Genomic DNA, 24809 nt, shown 5'->3' with positions numbered 1-24809 from the left:
AAAAACATTTTAGGAGTGCATTTGATTTAAAGATTAATTTAAATATTGATATTTTTTACATGAAGACAAGACAACAGTTTATATTTTTTAAGGCATTGCATCCAGCTCTCAAACTTAGTTGGCAAGAAGTAAAGTGGTTATGCTCGACAAGCTGATGCCACTTACAGCATCATTGGTGGAAAACTTCTCTTCTGAATTAACTTTTTTTATACGAACTGAAACAGAAAAAAACTGAATAGCAAATTTGTGCAGAATAATTTATTTAGTGCGAATGTGTCAGGAGGACTTTGATCATTATTGATGTTAAGATAAGAAATGGTCAAAACTAGCGCATTCTTACATCGTAGTTCACGATTTCTTACATCGTGTAGGGACATAAGAATCTCAATGAAGATAAAACTAATTATCACAAGATACTTTTCTTTTCAATGAAACTAAAGGTATTGTCTAGGCATCACGAGATATCCTCCAGACACCAGACTAGTGTGCTGGCGATTACTGTGAATACGAAGATACGTCATTCGAATAGTGGTGCAGGGTAAACCGTATCGCATTGGTTTACGTTGAGTTGTTTCTTCAGTTCGAATGGTTTTTTTCAAGAGTAAAACCACGGGAAATGGTTTTCCAGAAAAAGTAGAAAATCATGGAAACAAATTTTTTCAACTAATTACTGTCGACTAAAAATATTTGCAAGTTAAATATCTGTGTTACAATAGACCAATTGAATTTCTAAATGTGAAATGAAATTAAAGCCGTTATTTACGACAACATCATGAAACAGTTGACACCTCTATTTAAGTTTCTCTAGTCTGTGGCCACCCTGGCATGATAACTAGATGTTCCCTTCCAAGATTATTTAATCATGTTACAGAGTAGAAAATCATGGACAAACAAGTCATTTTTTAAAAGGTGGCGCTGCAGATAGCCAATTTTTAAGAACAATTTACACCATCCGACATTACTTTTACAAATATTTCTGCAACCGGGTGCAAATTATGAGAGTTTACACGGAATTTAGGCATAAAAATTATCCATCCCTAGAGAAATCATAAAAAACTGGAGGTGGGTCTGGGACGTTTTTCTTTCTATAGATAGAGACTTAATAAAAACAACCACTTCAATGAACAAGTATGTTTATTTTAATATTCTGAATGATCTGGTGCAACATCTTCACAACGAATACGCAGCTGATACCCCTATCTTACCTATACCCCTTTCAAGATGACAATGGCAAAATTCATCAGGTTGAACGAATATGCGACTAGTTTTATGAACACACAAACAATTTAATACATCTGGATTGACCTGAAAAATCCTTGAGACCCACGGAAAATTTTCGGATCATATCAAACTACCTTAATCAGCAATATAACAATTTGTATTTGTGTGATCAAATAGGCAGCGAATAATTCAATTTTGATGCAATGAACTTGCATAATCTTGTATACTAACTTCCTCATCAAAACAAAGCAGCAGTGAAGTTCAGAAAGGGATATTTTGCGAACTTCCACCAGTAAATCTGGAAAAACTCAATCGACTACGGAATCATAGTAGTTCAGAAAATATTTTTCCTAATGGTAGTAAAGGCAATGCAAATCTACTGAAAGAGATTAAAATTAACGACTTTTACTAGCACATTTTCTTCAGTTTAATGAGCTGAACATAACTCTATTAAATATCTGAGCACCTGAGGTCGCGTGCGGGCCTTTTCCCATTAATCTTTTACTTGAATTTTGTGGTGTTTTGATAAGATGGTGGAATGCAAATAAAGTAAAGGAGTATTCATTCATGTGGATCATTGAGTTCTGACTGTGTAGTTATATGCAGATAAAACCATAATGTAAAAATATGGGGTATAACTTATAAGCACTAAAGTACAGTGTTCAAATTAAAAACGGATCTTTCTTAATAACTTTTGATCTAATTATTGGATCCTCACGTTTTGGGATACAATCTTAATGGTTCCACGGAGTACCTCAAATATGATAATTAATAAGTGCAGACGATGTTTTAAGTTACGAAATCAAGCACAAAAACGTACTTTCTCCGTTTAAACATACCTTTTCTTTCGATGGATTCGGAATAATTGACTCCCAAAATATAGAAGGTAGCCGCAATCTAGGAAATATGGTCCCAATAGTTTGGCCAGGAGTGCTGTCCAAAGTTTAGACCAGTTAATGTTAATTTTATTTTTTGCGCATTCCCCCATATCTCGAGAACTTTTTAAGCGAATTGAAAAAATTTCGCGCACAATTATAAAATTCGTTTATTCAAGGATAATTCCATGCGAAAAATAACTATTAAATATTTATTATTTTTTTAATAATACTTTGAAAACCTTTTAACTGTAAAGCATATAGATTTTTCCCTCATTTTAAAGAATTTATTTTTACATGGCAAAAAAATTTAAGTGAAATCGATCGAATAGTTCCCGAGAAATCAAATCTAAAAAATACGAATTATAAGATTCAATTTCTAGTCCAAACCTTAGACCGTTCTCCTGACCAAACTATTGGTACAGTATTTACCAGATTGCTGATATATTCCCTATATTTAGGGCGTCAGAAATACTAATCGTAAAAAAGGTATATTTAAACACAGAAAGTACGTTTCTGTATTTGGTTTCGTAACTTAAAATATCATTTGCTCTTATTAATTAGTATATTTCGTCCTCTTGAATCATTGTATATTAACTAATAATAAGTAGTATAAATTACGGACAGTTTTCTTTTTCTTCTTGAATTAATAGCAGAAATCAGATTTTTTTTAACACCAGTATTGTATATTTAATAAAATTAATATTATTATATATTATTTATAATCGACGCAAAAAAGTAGGTCGTACCCTGAAACAGTTACTCCGTACCAAGAATTCGCATTAACATTGATCTCGCTTATATAAACCTTTTAAATATTTGAACTTTAGTTAAACCTTTAATCTCTATATCGAAATAATCGGAGAAAATAAAATAATGTATATTTATAATATTTTAGCTTTCTATGTTCTCTTATATAAAAGTCTCGTGTTATTTGACAAGCAAATTTGTTTTATTGCCAATAAAATGTAATTATTCAATTCTTTCTCTTCGGTGCAACGATAATAAAATGATTGAAACAAAGTGTTTCCTCATTTTTCAAACTTATATCAAGGCTAGCAAGAATTTGGGATGTCTAATGACTTCATTGTATGCAGACAAACCAATATTCCGTAGCATCGTAAATACTTCTTTTTTTCGCTGCATGCATGCTTCCGCTGTAACAATACGTAGTAAAAACAATTATTTCAACTAAAAAAATAAAATAAACTAATCTACCGGTATGATGCAACTTGGGAGGATTAGAAATAGGTCATGTAAATTAAAATCAACTCAACCGGCGGTTTCGGACGTTCGTAAAATTGATGGGGGAAAAAGAAATAAACTGGATTTTCGATGTTTAACTCAAATAAGTGAAATCTGGGGAGAATTGATTTATCTCCACCTATGGTACGCGTATCTCTGGTAATATGTTCGGGTCCAGACGGGTGGTATGTGAAAATATTTATTGTGAAGTTTTAAAAAAAGAAGCATATTGTTTAAATTCATTCATGTACAATAAAAATAGCATTTGAACATGACTTTAACGCTCTGACGCAGATGGTACACTAGTGAGCGTTGGTGGAAAAGTTTACTAAATTACATTTCAGGGAACTCGAGAAAATGTGGCTTAGAATGTACAGGAACATCAGCATATTTTCAAAACATTCTTCTGGAGCCGTGATGACTCAGGGGATAGAGCTTTCGCCTTCCAATGAGGTGAACCGGGTACGAATCCCGGCGATGGCTGATCGAATTCTGCATCTGGCTTACGTCGACTACAGTGTTGACGTGAAATATCTTTAGTAGTAGAAGGATCGTCCCGCAGTGGACTGATCGTTAAGACACGGTTCCCAGCAGATCACCGAAGTCAAGCATCACTGGCTGCGGTCAGTGTGCGGGTGGGTGACCACTTGGATCGGTCTGCGTAGGGACCGAGGGTGTGCGGTATTGGTCCTCGTTAAACTGTGCTACCGTAAAGTGCTCGACTTCGCGCGCAGGTCGTCGGGCTACCGAAGCGGGGGTGCCATCCCCTCCGCAGAGGATCAAAATTGTGATGGCATGTCTTCGGATCATCCTCCGGGTTGTTTCCCAGACCGTCGCCAGTAGCCCATTGTGCAGCTCTAGTGCGACGTAAATTAACAACAGCAACAACAGAATAAAACAAGATTCCATTGTATCAAGATGAGCTGATCTGACAACTCACAAATTTTTCTACCCTAATGCAATCTTATGCTTCCTATAACTTTATGTTTTCGACCTCTAAAGGTTAATTTTGGTGCATATCAAAGGAAAAGAAAAAACCGGTAGTAAGAACATTTAATTTTTATATTTTTTCTTGAAATGGAAAGGACGATACGTGACTGCCGCAACTTATTAGCAGTTATAAAATTTTTATCTGAGGTTCTTATTACCAGTTTTTTTTTAAATGGAATAGTAAAATCCATTATTGCATGGTGTCGATGCGTTAGAACGAAACTATAGGGCTGCTTATACGGTCCCAGTTCTTGAATTTGAGGACTTGGAGGAATTTCTCTGCCCAAGAAATTGGATAATTCGTCAGCACTACCAAAGTTCTTTAGTGTCACTGATAGGTTGGATGAAAAGCTTTCAGATGAGTATAGTTCATATTCAACATTATAAAATGACACTTACATGAATCTAAAATTACAAACTAAATACTATTAAATTAATAATACCACATATACATCCTAACAGATTAATCTATTTTGGTAAAAAATATATGCAAATGGACAGCAAAATGACGTGATCAGAGGCATACTCGCTGACGTCATGAAAATTTAGAAGCTGATTGGTTAAATGAGAAAATTTTGACTGGAAAGTAGAACACGCTGATCCAAGACCTTGAACCAAAAACTTAGATTATGGTTTATACCAGGGATGGGCAAACTTTTTGGGTCGTGGGCCAAAAATCTAGAAAAAAAAGTTTGGTGGGCCGAGTAAAAACTTCTGAAATAAAATAAAGTCAATTCATCATTGAGTGCACGTCACTCTACATCAACTTTGCGTTTTTTAGTTGCCATTTTGGGATAAAAAAATGTTTACAAATAACTCAAAAAGGCAGTAGCCATTTTATGCATTTAATAATTTCACCATTATTTACAATGACATTGTATGTGTGCAACTTTTCCATACGCAGTAAATTATGTTAGAACTCGAGCCATCAGAAAAATCCGTTCGTTGGAACTTAAAACGCGTAGTCAGCATCATGTGAAGTACAATTCACCTATATTAGATTCCATATGTCTGCTCCTCGAGAAAGACAAATACTAGTTGGAGCTAATCTACAGCTATTCTATAAAGAACTTTTGCTGTCAACATTTTACCAGTTAAAGCTGTTTGTGCTAACTATTTTAATTAATTTATGTTTCGTAGAACAAAAATAGAGAAAGTGAAAAGGTCATCAGTACTTTGTTAAAAAAGAAATCAACAAAAATAGTTTTAAACAAAGTAGATATATTCGCCACTGATCGGCTAGTTAAAATTCTGTCCGCGGGCCGGATAAAATCTTCCGGCGGGCCACAGTTGGCCCGCGGGCCGTAGTTTCCCCATCCCTGGTTTATACGATCAAAGTTCCAAGAAAAGAAAGTTTCCACCAATCTTGGACCTTTAACAGACCTTACACCCTCAATGTGTATTGTCTACAGCTAGTTATCTAAGTTCAGCAACGAGTAGAGACCGTGGCAAATAATGTCAGTTTGGGACAATCAGTGCCATCACGTCAGTATGGCAGCTTTGTCGGTTTTGTTGATCACGCCCCTCGAACTACGCTTTGTTTGATAAAAGACCAACCCATTCAATCTTCAGTAAAATCGTATTTAACTATCCATACTCCATAGCTAATACACCAATATCCCCATAGAGCTATTCGACTTGGTAAACCAAAGCCAATGACAGAAGTGATTTCACGTTGGTTGGAATTTATATCTGGCGTAATAATAGTTTTTTGTTAATTAACATTATTTTACTCTGTGACAATATTTGTGTCATTATTTTCCGCACGACTTAAATATAGATATGTAACAGTCACTTAAATTGCTCGCATCATGGCTTTCGTGCTTGAATCTGCGTTCAAAAGAGAGGCAATTTCTTGTCAAATTTTAACGGGAATTTCCGAAAACGAAGTATTGTCAGTTAGTATCCTTCATCTACTGAGATTTACGAAGTTTGGTTATGAGGTGAAATAATTAATTTTCATCATGTAGTTGCATAAAAAATAAAACTTTCTCCGACAAATCTCAATCAGGGCCGGGTGAGGAGGGGGCTACTGAGTCTGCAGCCCCAGGTCCCAAATTTTTTAAAGGGCCCCTCAAGTTTTTGAAGCTAAAATTGATTTGCGAGAATTTTCTAAAACTTTATATGATGTTTTTAAGCGTTAAGTTAGAATAATTGTAAATGTATTATGTATTTTGAGTGTAAAACTAAAAAAATTAAGACAATAAAAAATGAATATTCGGTCATGTTATTTAAACTGCTGTTTGTAGAAAATGCAACACCATGAAGGAATCATCAGAATCAAATGAAATTCGCAGCAAATGTCAATTATAGGATATTATGCAAATTAATAAAGTTTCAGAGCCATCGCGCGTGCGTGGCGCGCGCAGCGCCCTCTGAATTGATGCTGAAAGCGTATAAATAAAGTGCTGTAGCGGGACGTTGAAAATAGTCTATGATTATTTGTTAGTGGCAAACGTTTAGTGAGACCTGAGTATGCCTCCACGACGGAAGAATAAGAAATTCAAGCAACTTACGGAGTTTGAACGAGGGAGGATAATCGGCCTTCGAGAAGGAGGATTTTCCTATCGCGCAATAGCAGCTCGTATGCAGCGGAACAGTTCCACAGTGATGCGAGTTTGGAAGCAGTGGACCGACGAGCACCGAACAACTCGAAAAACAGGCACTGGACGACAGAAGGTGACGTCAGAGCGCGATGATCGACACCTGCACCGCATGGCGGTGAATGATCGCACAGCTTCCTCCAGGCAGCTGGCAGCACATTGGTCTACTGCTACAGGTGTACAATTGTCGGCTTCGTCAATTCATCGTCGTCTGCTGCGCCGTGGATTGCGTGCAAGGGTGCCATTATACAGGATTCCCCTCACGGCGGATCATCGACGGCTGCGTCGGCAGTGGGCTCTTGAGCACAGAGACTGGCGAGCTGATTGGCACCAAGTTGTCTTTTCAGATGAATCACGCTTCAATTTGTGGACCCATGATGGCCGTGTTCGTGTTAGACGTTATGCCGGTCAACGCTGCCTTCCTGAGTGTATTATTGAACGACATAGTGGTCGAACACCCGAAGTTATGGTCTGGGGTGCGATTTCGTATCATGGACGATCCAATTTGATACGAATTGAGGGTAATCTCAATAGCAACAGATACGTCCGTGAAGTGCTACAGCCCGAAGTCGTTCCTTTCCTTCAAGGCATCCCTGGAGCTATCTTTCAGCAGGATAATGCACGCCCACATGTTGCGCGGACTGTTAGAGACTTCTGTTCAGCACAACGCATGCAACTTCTTCCTTGGCCTGCTTATTCGCCGGATATGTCGCCTATTGAGCACGTGTGGGATATGGTTGGTCGGCGTCTCACTCGTGATCCGCGTCCTGCAGTTTCCAAAGACGAACTTTGGTTGCGCATACAAGCGATATGGAATTCTCTTCCTCAAGCAGATATTCAACATCTGTTTGACTCCATGCCACGTCGTATAGCAGCACTTATTGCAGCGCGTGGTGGCTGCACCAAATACTGATTTCGGACGCTTAATTTGTTTCTTTTGTTTTGAAAATTTCATCATTTATTTGTATCAGTACAAGTCGTTTCTGCATTAAATTTCATTTGATTCTGATGATTCTTTCATGGTGTTGCATTTTCTACAAACAGCAGTTTGCTTACATAACACCTCACCCAACTCCCTAATTTCAAGTATTATTTGCTTTTGCTTCAAGTCACAAGTGCTTGAGCTTTGTGATTAATTTTCTTTAATCCTCTAGAAAGTATTTAAAATTTCTTAGTGTTTTCGGCCGGCAAAAATTTAATAAAATCAAAAAATTCTAATTTGCCGTATTCGATTTTTTAAATTGGTATTTTAGATAAGTCTGACTACTACTTAACAATAACAACTTGATACCTGACATTTTAGCTTACATAAATATTTAATTGTATTTTAATATTTAATGTAATTAGTTTTGACAAAATTAATAAAGCTTTTTCTTTTTGAATTTCTTTGAAACAAACGCAACTTGAATTCAGTTTCTTAAAAAGTTTCGATATTTCTGAATATAGAATCATTTTGGCTAATTAGATATATGTAAGGCACCATGTTGCAAATCAATCCCATGCCGTACCATATCTTAATCCAACCCTGATCTGAATTCTCTCCAAAAGTGTCACTTCGTTCAAAATTGACATTTTTTTTCTTCAAAAATATAATTTTTACACTATTATTCTAATCTTTACAATTATTCAGGTTTTACTATTGCACTAAACTTTTCAATTAGTGTTTGTGAAAACCTATAAGTAATTTAAAAAATAAATAACGATAATGCTGTTAATGTAGCGACAGTAAAAACACCTTGAAAAATTGGAAGTCTTTTATTTTTTTAAAAAATACTTTATTTACAATTGAATATCACAATCTTTCCCTTTTTTAAAATAATAAAATCAAAAGGAAATTACAAATGCTCAGATACCATCATATTACAGCATTCCAGGCTGCGTTATGTTGGTATGATGGTACACTTTAACGATTGGGCCTACTTATATTCAAAAGGGTTAAGTAAAAAAAATGTACGAAAAGCCCGAAGCTGAGTAAGCGATGAAAAATTATGTATGAGATAAAAAAAAATAAAAAAAACTTTAGTTTTTTGCCCTCAACTCACAGTCTTTTTAATTCACTGTTTCTTCTCCATTCTAACAAAAATTACTCTCTGTTACGTACTATTATTTATAATTAACTATCTGTCACTATAATTTAGATATATTATCTAGACTTTAACGAAAAATTTTTTTCAAAAATTCTAATTATTTTTACAGTTTACACTGGTGATTAATTAATTTTAAACAATGTTTCAATCAATTATGTTTTAAATAAATTAAATGATGAAAGACTTATGTATGAGGTAAACATTGATTTTAGTTTTTTGTACTCAACTGACGATCTTTTTACTATTTCTTCCTAATTCTAAGGAAGATATTACTCTCTGTTAGTGCAATTTAGGTGTATTATCTAGATTTTTTTTGGGGGAAAGTAAAAACATTATAATTACTTTGTAAAGTTCAGACTGCTGATTAGTTAATTTTTAATAATGCTTCAATCAATTTCAAATAAAATGTTAACGCTATTACGTTATTATTAAAATATTGAATCTGTAAAACAATCTTAGAGATTAATAATTCTATAACATAGCTATTTCAATTTCTGATAGAATTACTTCCATATTTTATTTATTATAAACATTTAAAAATCGAAAGCTAGCGGTTTTATGCTTTCTATATTGACCTAATTTTTTCAGATGTTTAATTTTTTTAAAAATATTATTTCACTAATTTAATTACTGTTACATAATATTAAATTTACCATTAAATTAAAATTAAATTACTATTAGATAGCAATTAAATTTCATTTAATTTAATTTACTATTTATTTTCCATTATAACTAAGGAATTAACCCCTTGAAATACGAAGACGTCTGGGAGACGTCATTTGTTTCTTATGTCAAAACAATAATTGACGTGTCTCAGACGTCTTCAACTTTCAACATTCCGTTGCGAGTTGTTGTTTACAGTGCTATCAAAGATCATTTCTATATCAAGAAATTAATAATTCCGCCCAGTTTTGAGTTTCAAAATGATAAGTCAAGGGGTTAATTCTCTGTTACTATAATTTTGATATGTTGTCTCGATTTTAAAGAAATTTAGATATATTTTGAAGTTTAGACTGCTGATTAGTTAGTTTTTAATAGTGTTTCAATCAATTAGAAAAACAAATGTAAACACTTTTACGTTATTAAAATATTAGAACTGTAAAACAATCTTAGGGATTCCTAATTCTATAATATAACTATTTCGATCTCGGATAGAATTATTTCCATATTTTACTTATGAAAAACATTAAAAATCGAAATCTAGCGGTTTTAACCTTTTGAATTCTGCTGATACCTATACAGTAAAATCGAAATTCTCAAATCTTAAATTTAGAAGAAGAAATTTAAAATTTAGCTTCAAAATTGAGAATTTTTGTCTTTCATTGTCACACATTATTTTTTGAATATTAGAAATCGTAAACTATGTAATTTAAATCATTTAGTGTTTGCATTACTTCAAACAGCTTATTGAAGTACTCTGACTGCAGAAGGTTAAGTTTTCTATACATTAACCTAATTTTTTGTTAAATATTGAAAAAGTAAATCAGATTTTTCAGATTTAACTTAACTTAGATCAAACATTATCGAATTCAAATGTTTTACATAACGTTGAAATTTAAACGTTGTTTTTACCTAACGTTTTTCTAATTTGAACCACATTTTACGTGATAGAGATAATTAATATCAAATCATCTAATACCTATTATACTGTCCGTTATAAATTTAAGTTTCCATCCTTCTAAGATCAAATCTTCTATTTGCAAATGGGCTGGTTGGCGTGTTGTTTCCGCAACTAACGTTCTTAGACATCTTTCTTAAGTATTGGGCCAGTTCCCTGAGATGGAGCTTTTGGAGCCCGCTCCAAACTGTTTTAACGATGCCGTTTGTAAACAAACCGAAAAATTTAAACAGTTTTTAACGAAATAAAGGAGTGGAGGTGCTCTTTCCTTATTTTTTTGTTACGAATAAAAAGATCTTGTATTAAATTCAAATGTTTTGAAAGCAAACTTCTCACTTTAATATTTAATGTTTTCCAACGCTGCACCGACAATATTTTTTTGTAACTTTATTATCCAAATAAAAGTTTATGTAAAATATACATTAGAAAATGAGAATATGATTGGTTGGTAAATAGAACATTCAGTTGGAATATTCCACAAGTTTGCAAAAAAAGTAAAATATATTTCATTATTAACTTTTTTAATGAATTTTAATTTTCTGAAAGAAATATTTACTAAAATATTGTAAGCAAATTATTATTAAATAAAGATTAATGACGTTACATGAAAATTATCACTTGGTTCAACCGAAAAATCAATGGTTAAACGATTAAAAATCGTTAACCGGTAAACGATTAACTTCTTAAAAAGTTGAGGAAATTATTTAGCGGGCTCCAAAGCTCCGTCTCGTGAAACACACCAATTCACTCATCTTAAGACCTATTTACAGTGACGCGAAGATACAAAAAAATGTCTTTAACAGCTCTATTACTTCTGAAGCGATGAAATATCAACTGTAAATTGTCTCTGACGTCATTCTCACTGTCGAAATCGATCGTCTGTTGCGAGAATCGGTCCATAATTATCAATAACACACTTCATTATGCATGCGATTCTTGAGGTATTTCCAGATCCGCTTGAATCTCTTCTTGACTTCTAAGATCAATAGCAAACTTCCTTGGGGAAGGTAAGCCTTTGACTGATCTACTATAGTCTTGAAAGGCTTTGGCTAAAGTCAAAGTTAATGATCTGGCATTCTGTCGACTGTCACAGACAAAAGCGTGACAGAGAAAAGGATGTTTGTCCAGCATATTACCCCCGTCTCTTACAACTATCATGGCAAATACCCTTGTATACACAAGATCCTGGACACCATATGAAATGGATTCAATAGGGTATAGACCAGGTGTGAAATTCTGATTTTGGTTTTGTGGCATGGCGGATAGGTACACGCCCTTACCGGACACTTCAAGCCGTAGGTAAGGCAGGGTGGTGCCACATTGCAAAGATCTGGCTTGTGCCACTAATTCGTCCACAGGATGGCGTGTGTGTTTTATGCCCCATAGGCCTCTTGCGTCTCGGGTTCCTAAATATTTGACTATGTATGTCTGTGGCAAAACTACATCTCCATTCTGCCCTAAAAAGAAAGGAATACATTAAAATATTGTTTAAAACACCTGAAAAGACTAATTAGTAGCAAATCTACAAATTTGAACAAGAACAAGTCTCATTTGTAAACAATGAGAAGCTCCAAGAAAAAAGTAGAAAAATTGTGTTTTAGCAGTTTGATAAATAACCTTGTACATATTTTCAGTATATTCTAAATCAGTCAAGTAGTACATAGACTTAAGTGCTCTTTCCTGCATGGTTTATAACTGCGGCCTATCTTACACTTACCTCAAAAAATTAAAATTATAATATGAAACGAAAATATTCGGATATTTGTAGTCAATAATTCTATTTTAATGTACGGAAAGGTCAATAATTAGGATGAAAAGGTAGAAACAAATTGAAACACTGCATACACTTACCACAATGAAATGAATTTTTTTTTGTTAATAGGAGAAAATAACTAGCTATCTTATAGTAATTACATTCAAAGTTTAGTTAAGAATTATTTTATTTTATAACTATCGTTGAACAGCCGACCCAATTTTGAGTTTACGACTACCAGACTACCAATGTTCAACTCCGTAGCCTTGCAATTTTAAACTCAATCTAGAAAACAAGGGAACTCCTGGATCGAGTATTGGGAGAAATTTGCCTTCGTGGAGGATCTTTTGATGGAACTGGAACTAATTCGCCTTTCAGTTATATGGAGAGGAAAAACACCCATGGCTAGCCTGAAGGCAAGGGGAACCCATGATCTATTTACCACTGTGGTTATTTTGCGTCAGTACTGTAGTCGATGCGAGTCAGGTGCGGAATTCGTATCGATTAATTTTAAAAATCAAGATTTAAAACAAATATGTTGCTACCACTGAAATTTTCCTTTTTGATAGACAGTATAAATTGGTAGATATGGGAGTGAAAGTTCTGTTCTCATATGCATATAATGCACATACACTTCAACATATGCATATGCTGAATCATCATCATCATATTCGTATAATGCATATACTTACAAATGAATATAATACAGATACTTTTTCATGAAATGCAAAACTTTCATAGCTAACTCTATTAGGTATTTTTTTTCACTGTAACATTTTAATAATATATTTTTTTCAAACCCGAATTAAAATTTTGACTGAATATTATGAGAAAATTGACGAAAGAAAAAATATCATGGCGAAAGTTAAGTCACTGTTTGCAAATTCGAAACATTTTTTAACCCAAACAGAAATAAAATCAGCAACAAAACTTCCTACCTGGCGCATTTTTACAAGCTTTCATTTAAATATTATTTTGAAAAATTACATTGAACTAAAATCAAGGAAAGAAAACAGACATCAACTAGTCTTCACGCTTTTCAAGGGATCAAAGAGGCTATTATAATTGTCAAGGCTATTTCGAATTATTAGGTTTGAAAAGGAAATTGAAAACACTTATCAGGTTTTACAATGCGCCATGGGAGTTTAAATTCATCAGACAAAATTTGTAAGAGGAAATATGTACTTTTAAACAATTTAGATTGAGGATAAAATAAATTATCTAAATATACACACAAAAATAAGAAATGCACGCGTCAAAAATGTTGAATCACATGTGCGATTATGTTTTTAACCAAATGCCCTTCAACTTAAAGTCTTCTATTCAATCCAGTTCTTGTTTATCACGAATCAAAGGAATATCGTCATTTTTAAACCATTGACTGGCAATGAATCTGTAGTGTATCTACCACTACCAAAATACAATTCCAATTTCCTAGTATGTAAGACATGTTAACTCAATTCTACGATGGGCTACTTTTTCATAGATGAATGTAGACATTGTCGATAACTACTCTCCCCAGATTGGTGACCCGGACGTGATTTTTTTTAGAAAAATTAAAATATAGTTGTTTTATATTTTAAGGGGATGAAGCGAACATTACAAAATATCATATTTTTAAATTATTTAAGCAGACATATTTTACTTTATAATCGGCGTTGAACAGTATTCTGAGTTTATGACTATCACCGTAGCCTTGTAATTTTGAATCGAATCCAGAAGACAAGCAAAATCCTGGATCAAGCACTGGCACACACTAGCCTTCGTGGAGGACTTTTTGATAGAACTAACCAGGAATTTGCTTCAGATGGAGAAAAAAAATCACGATAACCTCACCCGGTTAGCCCGATGGCAAGAAAATCTTAACCAATGATTTGTCTACCACTGTGGATATTTTACGTCAGCACTGTGGTCCGTACGAGCCGGAAGCAGAATAATACAAATATAGTAAATTTTTAAGATTATAAAGATGCAGGGCTGCCAACTACTACGCTTTTTGAGAAATATTTTATAAAGTGATAGACTAAAGTCAAGTACCAATTTTCTTAAGTGACACATTCTATATTCTTACACAAAGATTCTTGAATAAATGATAATTTCAATTCTTTCACTATATATTTCTTCCTTGACACAAAGACAGGCATTAAGATACTTAAAACATACGTAAACTAATTATGAATCGAAGTTACCAAGTACACAAAACAAAAATATATCACGATTACAATAATATACATAAACAAATAATAAATCTAAGTTAAATAGAGATGTAGACGAGAAAGAATTATAATTCAACAAATTCGATGTGCGATACGGCGCTGTATTTAATTAACTTCATGTTAATTAACATTCTAACTTATGTGGAGAAACTTAGCTTAACTTTAACGCTTTCTACTTAACTTAAAAATGATGTAAAAAATTTTACATCTTATAATGCAACATTTTTCTACTATTATTAAACAAAATAATAAAAAATTAGTAATGTTCACTAAAAGTTCTTTTTTGCATGTAATTACTTTTGGATAAAATTGTGTGCAAACGTTTTTCAATTAGTTTAAAGGGTTCTAAACATATAGCGAAATAAGCAGCAAATAAAGTTAGCATTAAAGGGTCTAAACTTTCGACAGCCCTCCTGTTCAAACTATTGGGACCATATTCGGCTACTTCCTATAATTTGCGAGTCGGAAATCCGAATCTGTCGAAAGAAGGTATGCTTATTCGGAGAAAGTGCGTTTTTGTGTCTGATTTTGGAACTTAAAATATCGTCTGCTCTAATTAATAAGCATTTTTGAGATTAAATCCTCGAACCATATAGATTGAGTCCTAGAAAATGAAGATCCCATCATTATATCAAAAGTTATTCAGAATGGTCCGTTTTTTAACTCCTTGTACGTTAAATATTATTAATATTGCATACAATGCTTCTTTAACTATAGCCGTTATTCCCTATTTTATTTTGGTGTCAGATAAAGTTTCTGGCTCTTTACCTGAGTGTGCATTATCGAAATAATTTATATTTTATATTATTATTGTTTATGTTTTAAAAACTCTAACTAAACTGATGTTTGCAAATTAACTTTCTTATCACACTAACTCTTTTCTCTTTGATATTTTTATTGCAGTTCATAGACAACACAGGGGAACAATATATTTCGTTTTCTATTGCATTAGATTTTTGAATCGATTTTAGATCATTTTACAACGCTGCTTCCAAATCTGCAGATATAGTTTTAATGCAATTCAACAATATATTCCTAAACAGAATTTTTTAAAATTCACGCGAGTGAATAATAAGTGCCCCCCGTTCTCTGCTACGTAGGGAGTGGTATGATGCGATAAGCTGAGGTCATTCTTTTGCCTTAAGTGTTATTATCAAAGGAATAGACAAGTATATATATTTTTTAATTTATTTCTATTTTTATAATTTATTCTATTTTTATAATTTATTCTATTTTTATAATTTATTCTATTTTCATAATTTCTATTTATATGTATATAAATCTATACGTTATATATAAACTTGTAGATTCAGACAAAACATGAACTAAACTAAAGATATCATATTAAAAAATATCTGGAGCTTTCCGGACAAAACTAATTTCAAATTTGAAATCCCCACATCCGAATTAGGTATGATGAAGTACTTGTATAAATGAAACAAAAAAGTTTTTCTTCAGTGCAAGTAAAAGATATATTTCATTAATTTATACAAGAATCGATTCTATAATTTTCGAAATAGGAACTAAAACTAATATTTGTAACTAATATTTGTAGATTAATTTTACATTTCTCTCTTTTTATGACTTTATTTCAATTCATAAATAAACTTCATAAATTTATTCAAGAATCAGTACCAAAAGTTATAAAATTAAAACTAATAATAAAATTGAAACTAAATATAAAATTGAAACTAAATTTGTATTTCTAAATTAATTCTATTTTTCAAATACTTTTACCTTTCTCTTTTTTGATATTTTTATTTCAACTCATGGATGAGTAAAATATAAGCTTCATAAATTCTGTTCTAAAACGATTCAAAAAATTATTTCTATTTTTAAACACATTTCTAATTTTTTTGATATTTTTATTTCAACACACGGATGAGTAAAGTATAAACTTCATAAATTTACACAGTAATCCGTCCTAAAAATTTACAAAACCATCAGTGTGGTTCCGTAAATGAGTTAAAACATTCTAAGCATGTTCATATAATTCGCGTAGTTCTCTTTAATCACAACCGTAGTTCCCGCTTCAAACGAGCATCTCGATAAAAACAGGAAGAAGAAAGATCTGAACCAGAAAAATTACAAAATGCTCCAGTAGGTAAAGTAATCGAAGAGTTTGTAAAGAAAAAAAAAAAAAGTATTCAGTTAACAAAAAAAAATTGCCAGCCTTAAAAAGAATGATTCCACAATTCTCTTGAAAGTTTTTGCTAAAAAATTTAAAAAAGTTCGGATCGTTTTGTGCTCACTTTGCCAGTGGACGAAGCATTTTCACAAAATGTTAATAATTTCGTAAAATAAGTAATTTTTTGGCGGGGGTTCTCCAAATGAAGCACAAAAATTTATTCAGATAAATTGGCCATAATACTAACTAGCTTCCGTAATGACCAACCCTATAATATTGTCACTTTTAAAAAACTTGCACATTAAGAATAGCTTTGAAAATACAAAAACGGTAACCGATCACTACTGAGGAAGGCAAGACTGAAAACATCTAAACCATTTTGATTGTCGGAGAAAACCGGGATGAGTTGAAAGGCAATTATTAAAAAAAAACACCAAGTTTTACGAATCAATCAAAATGGTTTTAAGGTTTCTTCTACTTTATTGCATTGTTCATTGGAATGTTATATGACGTCCTAAGATTACCGAATATAATTTGCGAGGTTTTATACATTCAAATTGTGGTTATCCTTAATTTACCGTTGTTTTCGTACACTTGCAGAAATGCATTCTGCTCCGGATTCTGCAAAACATTGAAGAGAAGAAAAAAAACCGTAGAAAACTATGACAAAAAGTTTGCAGATTTTCAATTAATTTTGCCAAGTTTTAAAATGATCAAAACGAAATGACTGCAACAAAGTGGTGTTTCATACAAGCTTTTGAATTATTTTAACGTAATGATAGGTGAAAGCCCTATAAATCGAATTTACTGAAGCAAGAGTCTTACACTGAAACATTAATTTCGCGATCATCCATACTTCTCCGCAATCTGGAGCAAGTTGGCAGCGCTGCATTTATAATTTCAACGGCAAATATATAGGGATTGGATAAAAGTAACCTTGCTGCTCTCTTCTGTTAAACGAAAGGCGCACTTTCCTAACTTAATTCGCTAAACGCGAAAGGCTGGCGAGCTTGGCTTGTACAGTGCCATTAGAACAAGTTTTTACAGAGCGTTCGCCTTGCAATGAGGTGAACCTTGCTCGATCCCGGCGATGGCTGGTCGACACGAATTCCGCATCCGGCTTGCACCGACCACAGTGCTGACGTGAAATATCTTCAGTGGTAGGCGGATCATGGGTTAGAGTCCCCTTGCCGTCTAACTAAACTTAAAAACACAATGCATTTTTTATCCATTAATGATAAAATAGTAAAATTTTAATGTTAACCTCATTAAGATTATGGTCTGCCTACAAAAAAAAAATTGTCTTAATAAAAATATATTCATATATTTAAAATATTTTTTTGTCTAACATGATACATTATATTTATGTACCCTTTCTTTTTTCTTTTTATTTCTCTTTTTTAAATTTTTATGTATATAACAAAATTCATCTTTTTTATTGTTCATGTTCTTTTTTCTTCCTTTATTATTTCAGTAATTGTTTTTTCTGAAGCAAATGTGTTGCACTTCATTGTCAACTGCAAGACTTTCAATATTGTTTTTCATTGTAAAAATTTTTATATGTATTATGTAATATGCAAATTTTTTAAATAAATTCCCACTGATCAGGCTAGCTCGCCAGGTTGTGGCGAGCTGGACTGGTAGCCAGACGGGGACTATACGGGTAAGGGTTTTTGCAAACCTAGGTACGTGTCCACGTCTGGAGGAAAGAAGAAAAAAAGTCTCCTTGCCGTCAGGCTAACCGTGGGAGGTTCTCGCGGTCTTCCTCTCCATATAACGCAAATGCGGGTTAGCTCCCTCACGAAGGCAAATTTCTCTCAATGCTCGATCTAGGAGTTCCCATGTCTTCTGGATTGGATTCAAAATTACAAGGCTACGGAGTTGAACATTAGTAGTCGTAAACCCATAAAAATTTGGGTCGAAAAGCTAGTCTTTTCAAACAATGATAATGTGGATAATGTAATTTGAATCTATCTTCTTCATTTTCATAATTAATTTGCATGCTCTGTGTGATTAATATACTTAATGCGTATGCTTTTGACATGATCTTTGGACAAGGCTTCTAAAAACATGTAGAAATAATATATATAAAAATATAAAGAAATAAAATTTAAAAAGTATATTTTAATAACTAATAATATAGATATATAAAGACACCCATGTATACAGAAAGCTGTAGCTGTTTTTCGTTTTTCACAGTACTACAATGCACAGATGATTGTTAATTGCTAAAATAAACTCTCAGATGATGCAGAACAAATACAACACATTACGTAACGGATTTTATTTCCCAGAAAATGTTCAGGAAATAGTAAAACTCTAATTTCTGATTTGGATCTTAAATCAGGACGGAAAATTGGCTGTTAAAATAATATATTAAAGCTTCAGGGAAAGGAAACACTCCCGGGATATGAATTATTTATGCAGAAGGAAACCCAAAACAACGAATAATAATTTCATTAAGCATACGTACGTGAACGATGAAGATTAACCCACAATTCTTAATTAGAAATTCCCCTGAAGTTACTCACGTAATTATGAATGATGAAACTCAGTTTAATGAAAAAGTTATTTTCGTTTGTTTTTCCGAACCAAAAGGGGAACAAGTTTATTTTCATGAAACATTAGAATGGAAATAACAAATAAAAACATATTACTGTTCACTGTATTTTTTTTTTTTTTTGTTACTGCATATTTGATTGATAAAAATACATTCAAACGAGTATTTTATACAATAAAAGTAAAGCTGTTAATTCTTCCGGATTTTCCACAGGAGATATTTTTTCAAATGCAGATACGTTTTTATTGTTCGATTTTTTTTAATGTTTATTTTTTTATTCTGTTAAATAGTGGACTGATCGTAAAAACACGGTTTCCAGTAGAACACCGAAGTCAAGCATCACTGGCTGCGGTCAGTAAGCGGGTGGGTGACCACTTTGATCAGCCTGCGATGGGGCCGAGGGTGTGCGGTATTGGTCTTCGTTAAACTGTTCTACCGTAAAGTGCTCGACTTTCCGCGCAGGTCGTTTGACGTTATTTATATCAAAAAACTTCTATTTCTTCTCAATTCGCGTCTGGCTACTCTTGGAAACGAGCGCCTATTTTTGAGTGCTTGAAACATGTCGACATTTATTTCCAATCTGTATATTTTTGAAACGAATGAAGTTTTCTTAATCAAGTAATGTGCTTCAGTTTCTTGGGATTATTTATTCAATACGTTTTTTAATTTCCACTCTAAGATTAATGAATTTAATTTAGAATAATTTTAATAATCTCGAAATGAATATAGATGGCAGCACAAAGACACGTGATTAGCACATGTTTGTTTTTATGTGTTATGTAGCTTAGTTCTCTATGTTTCGTGCGTGTCTGCATCGCAATGAGGTTGTGTTATTAAAACCGACATTTGTAATTCTTGAATAATTGTTTCTCCGAAAAGTAATCTTTTTCGCCATGAATAATTTATACCTAAGTAAGTGCATGGAAATCGTATGAGGGAATGTTTAATCTCTGGCAAGACGTAAAAATATTCTTGCCTACAATCGTTTAAGAATCAATAATTCGAAAAGTAATTCGTTTCTAATTCATTTGATATTAATGTTGTTTTTTTTCTTCAGTTCTTTCAATTATTACATGGTGAGCGGCGATGGCTCAGGGGATAGAGTGTTGGCCTTCCAACGAGATGAACGCTATTCGAACCGGGTTCGAATCCCAGTCGATTCGAATTCCCGACCCGGCTTGCACCGACCACAGTGCTGACGTGAAATATCTTCAGTGGTAGACGGATAGTGGGTGAGAGTCCCTTGTCGTCAGGCTAACCGTGGGAGGTTCTCGTGGTCTTCCTCTCCATGTAACACAAATGCGGGTTAGCTCTATCAAAAAGCCCCCCACGAGGGCAAATATCTCCCACTACTCGATCCAGGAGTTCCCTTGTCTTCTGGATTGGGTTCAAAATTACAATGCTACGGAGTTGAACATCAGTAGTCGTAAACCCATAAAATTGGGTCTGCTATTCAATGACGGTTATAAAAATAAAATAAAATTATTACATTGAGGAACAAATTTTTTGTTGTATTTATATAAATAGTTAATCTTATCTAAATCGGATCTGGGGATTTCAAATGTGAAATTAGTTTTGCTCCGAAATCATTTTTTTTTTTTCAAAATGTTAATTTTAGTTTAGTTTTTTTTTGTTTGAATTAACAAGTACATATACATACAAATACACTTGTCTGCTCATTTGAAAATAAACAGATTTACATACGAACAACACAGATTTATATACGAAAAGATTTATATTTGAAAATAAACAGATACTATAAATTAAAAACCAGAAAACGTTTGAACTTAGCGTAACGCATGAAAAACAAAATGTATTATTGTCTTTTTTTCTACCACTCCCTACGTAGCAGAAAAATGGAGACTCTTTGTATTCATTCCAGTGAATTTTTAAAAAAATACTAATTAGGAATATGCTATTAAACTGATTAAAAACTGTTGCTTGTAGAAATTTGCTTAATCAGTGAATTTAATTGAGTAAATTGAAATCAGTGAATCTAAGATCAGTTCAGAAATCTCATGCAACAGAAAATGAAAAAATTGCACGTCAAGTGATATTTTTCTTAATAATTTGATCCACAATAGGCTCAAAAGTTTCCGAATGTAATAAAATAATTTTGTAATAAGCTATAATTTAAATAATTGTCCCAATATTTATAGAGTAATAATTTCATTCACATAATTATAAATATTTGTCTAAAGTTTCATAAGATTAAAGATTCACAAGATTAAGATAAGATAAATATTTGTCAAAAGTTTCATAATATTAAAGATTCATAAGATAAGACAAATATTTGTCTAAAGTTTCATAAGATTAAAGATTTATAAGATTAAGATGAGATACATATTTGTCTAAATTACCATAAGATTATTTTTATAAGATAAAATGTTTCGACTCCAGCAAAATTGTCTTCAACTCCAGCTCCACAGCCCTGGTTAAAACTTGCATTAAATTCGTCAGCATTTTAAAAGACACATTTTCATTTAAGAGACAAGCTATTTATTATACTAATTAGATAACATCTCTTTTTCGTGTAAGCATCATTAATAACTGTCACAATAATCAGGGAAATTTTGCACAAATAATGTCATTAAAGCTGTTTTTGTTGTTCCTCCGTTTCTTTATTCATTAAAAATGATCCATCAGGTTAAAAAGACATGCAAACAGGTCTTTTCATGCTAAAGAAATGCAAATATCTTTCGCCAGAAGAACTTGATGGAATGATATTAGGCACGCAATGCATCCTGGGAATATGTTGAAAGTTGAGAAGTCATGCAATTTGTAACAAAATGTGACATTTTATGGCTGTAACAGCATTCATCTTGCGTCATATATACGGCACAAGATGTCAGAAACACAAATGATTTTATGTAAGCTTTGAGCTTACGGAATTAGCGCTTTTTGGATACTTCGTTTAATATAATAAATCTCGTCTGTTTTTTAAAGTTTATTTCATTTGCATGTAATATAAATTAGAAAAATTTTTTAAAAAAATTTGTATCTCTAACTTTAAAACGAAGCTTATTTAAGATTTAAAAGTATGAACTTTGTTTATGAAGCAAAAACTGTTGTTTAGTGGAATAATAATTAAAAATTTGTGATACACGTTTTTCGGCCATGTTAGGCTTAAAGTCTATTATAAAAAAGGGAAACTTTTAAAATAATTAAGTCAACTATGATAACGGAACGACTGTGTTTTACAAGTAAAACTTTTTGGCTAAACCCCATGACTTAAGCCAAATGCGTTAACGAAATCATAAGTTTTTCTGAACCAAACATATTAGTGAAACCATTACGAGTCTTAAGCAGGACATGACAACTTTGGTTTTTTTAGGCCAACATACATTATCTGAACTTCCATCAGTGACGTGGAAAGATGCGTGTTTGCCCGGGTAGCTAATTTACAATCCAGCGATCTTTAACGACTTTTTTTTTGGAGATTTTTTTCTTGGATGTAGTTGTTCGCAATTATAATGCAAGTTTTTTTTCTTAAATTTGTCACTTGGACAGAAAATAGTCAGAAATCAATTTTTATTTATTTAAGAAAATGTCAAACAGGAAAGCAGGTCGTTAAACGCCTATGGAATGGAAAATTGCTCTTGGAGTGAACTTTACGATTAGATGCTCCTAAAACAAGTTTAATCACTGAAGTGTGGAAAAAACCTATTTAAATAATAAAAAAAGCATAAAAAAGAAATATAATATGTTTTGATAGAAATCTTAATCCATACTTTCGAACGTAACGTTTTCATCAATATAATAAATTGTTTTAATTTTTTAATTGTAAAGCACACTTTTACACGTTGATTTTTTTTTCTTTGATATTCAAATGCCCTGAATCTTAATTAATCAAATTTATTTGAATTTAATATTATTATTCTTTATACAATATTTTCAAACAGAATAAAATATTTATCAGTTGAAAAATATAATATATATTAAAAGAAGAGTAATAAATTTAAAGTTTTGGGGTACTTAGTCTTAGCCCCCCCCTCCCCTAGGTGATTACCATTTTTACCCCCCTGCTATACTCTACTGGGTATCTCTAAAACTTGAACATCAATGATACAATATAAAAAATGCCGCCGATGCCGGTTTAAGAAGAATATTTCCGTTTATATTCATCAACGAAACTACTCATTGAGATACAAATAAGTGATATCTCTAAAACTTGAACATCAATGATACAATATAAAAAATGCCGCCGATGCCGGTTTAATAAGAATATTTCCGTTTATATTCATCAACGAAACTACTCATTAAGATACAAATAACTGATATCTCTAAAACTTGAACATCAATGATACAATATAAAAAATGCCGCCGATGCCGGTTTAATAAGAATATTTCCGTTTATATTCATCAACGAAACTACTCATTAAGATACAAATAAGTGATATCTCTAAAACTTGAACATCAATGATACAATATAAAAAATGCCGCCGATGCCGGTTTAATAAGAATATTTCCGTTTATATTCATCAACGAAACTACTCATTAAGATACAAATAAGTGATATCTCTAAAACTTGAACATCAATGATACAATATAAAAAATGCCGCCGATGCCGGTTTAAGAAGAATATTTCCGTTTATATTCATCAACGAAACTACTCATTGAGATACAAATAAGTGATGCTTTTTAACAATAAGCTTATTTTTTATTATTCGTTACATAAAATAAATAAATTCTTTAAAATTACAAAGAAAGCTCAGTCTATAATTGTAATCCATCATCGCTCTAATTATAACTCAAAACCAACGTATACTCATTGAACTCACCACTTTCTAAGAAAATTGACCGCCACTTGATCACAAACCCGTGAGAGAGCTTCACTCCTTGACCTACATCAATTCACTTGAGAATTGACCGCTCATGGGCGTAATGGTTATGGTCACTGGGTCAATGGGCAGATGATAGTGGGCGAGGAAGAGAAGAAAAAAAAGTTATTTTGATTATTATCTGGAATATTAGCTATTTTTATGATTGCTGATTTTACGATTTGGTATTAATATTGTTAAAGGCTATTGTTAATGCAAGGGAAAAAAAATTCTTTTATTTGAAAAAAGGGGGAGAGAAATAATTAATTATGGTAGAAGAAGACGGAGTAAATGATTGTGTAGGCTTAGCACATGAATACTTTGAATCTATAAATACGAATAAAATGAAACTAACTCACGGTTAAGATCTTTTAAACCCATTATTATGTATCAAAATATAGATCTATTTATAAAATTTAAGTTGATCAATAGCCCACATTTTTGGCATCAAAATTTATTACCATTTTTATTATTATCATTTTTTTTTCATTTAGAATCCAGTCACTGAATAACTATCCAACATATTTTTATGTCCCGCAGTGGACTGATCGTTAAGACACGGTTCTCAGCAGATCACCGAAGTCAAGCATCACTGGCTGCGGTCAGTGTGCGGGTGGGTGACCACTTGGATCAGTCTGCGTAGGGACCGAGGGTGTGCGTTATGGGTCCTCGTTAAACTGGTCTACAGTAAAG

The 24809-nt window shown here is 32.6% G+C and overlaps 1 protein-coding gene across 1 annotated transcript in view; it reads right to left on the bottom strand.

The window, feature by feature from the left end:
- Positions 1-8670: 8670 nt before the first annotated feature.
- Positions 8671-24809, bottom strand: part of LOC107439557 (low density lipoprotein receptor adapter protein 1) — a 52014-nt gene continuing 35875 nt past the window's right edge. Inside the window, exon 2 of the mRNA XM_016052233.4 lies at positions 8671-12096. Within this exon, the coding sequence (XP_015907719.1) occupies positions 11561-12096 (536 nt within the window). The 3' untranslated portion in view covers positions 8671-11560. The remainder of the gene's footprint in view (positions 12097-24809) is intronic.

This window comes from Parasteatoda tepidariorum, chromosome 10 (genome assembly GCF_982258835.1).
Source record: "Parasteatoda tepidariorum strain Cologne lab strain chromosome 10, Ptep-v5.0, whole genome shotgun sequence".
Taxonomy (NCBI): domain Eukaryota; kingdom Metazoa; phylum Arthropoda; class Arachnida; order Araneae; family Theridiidae; genus Parasteatoda; species Parasteatoda tepidariorum.
This window is presented reverse-complemented; position numbering and strand designations above follow the sequence as displayed.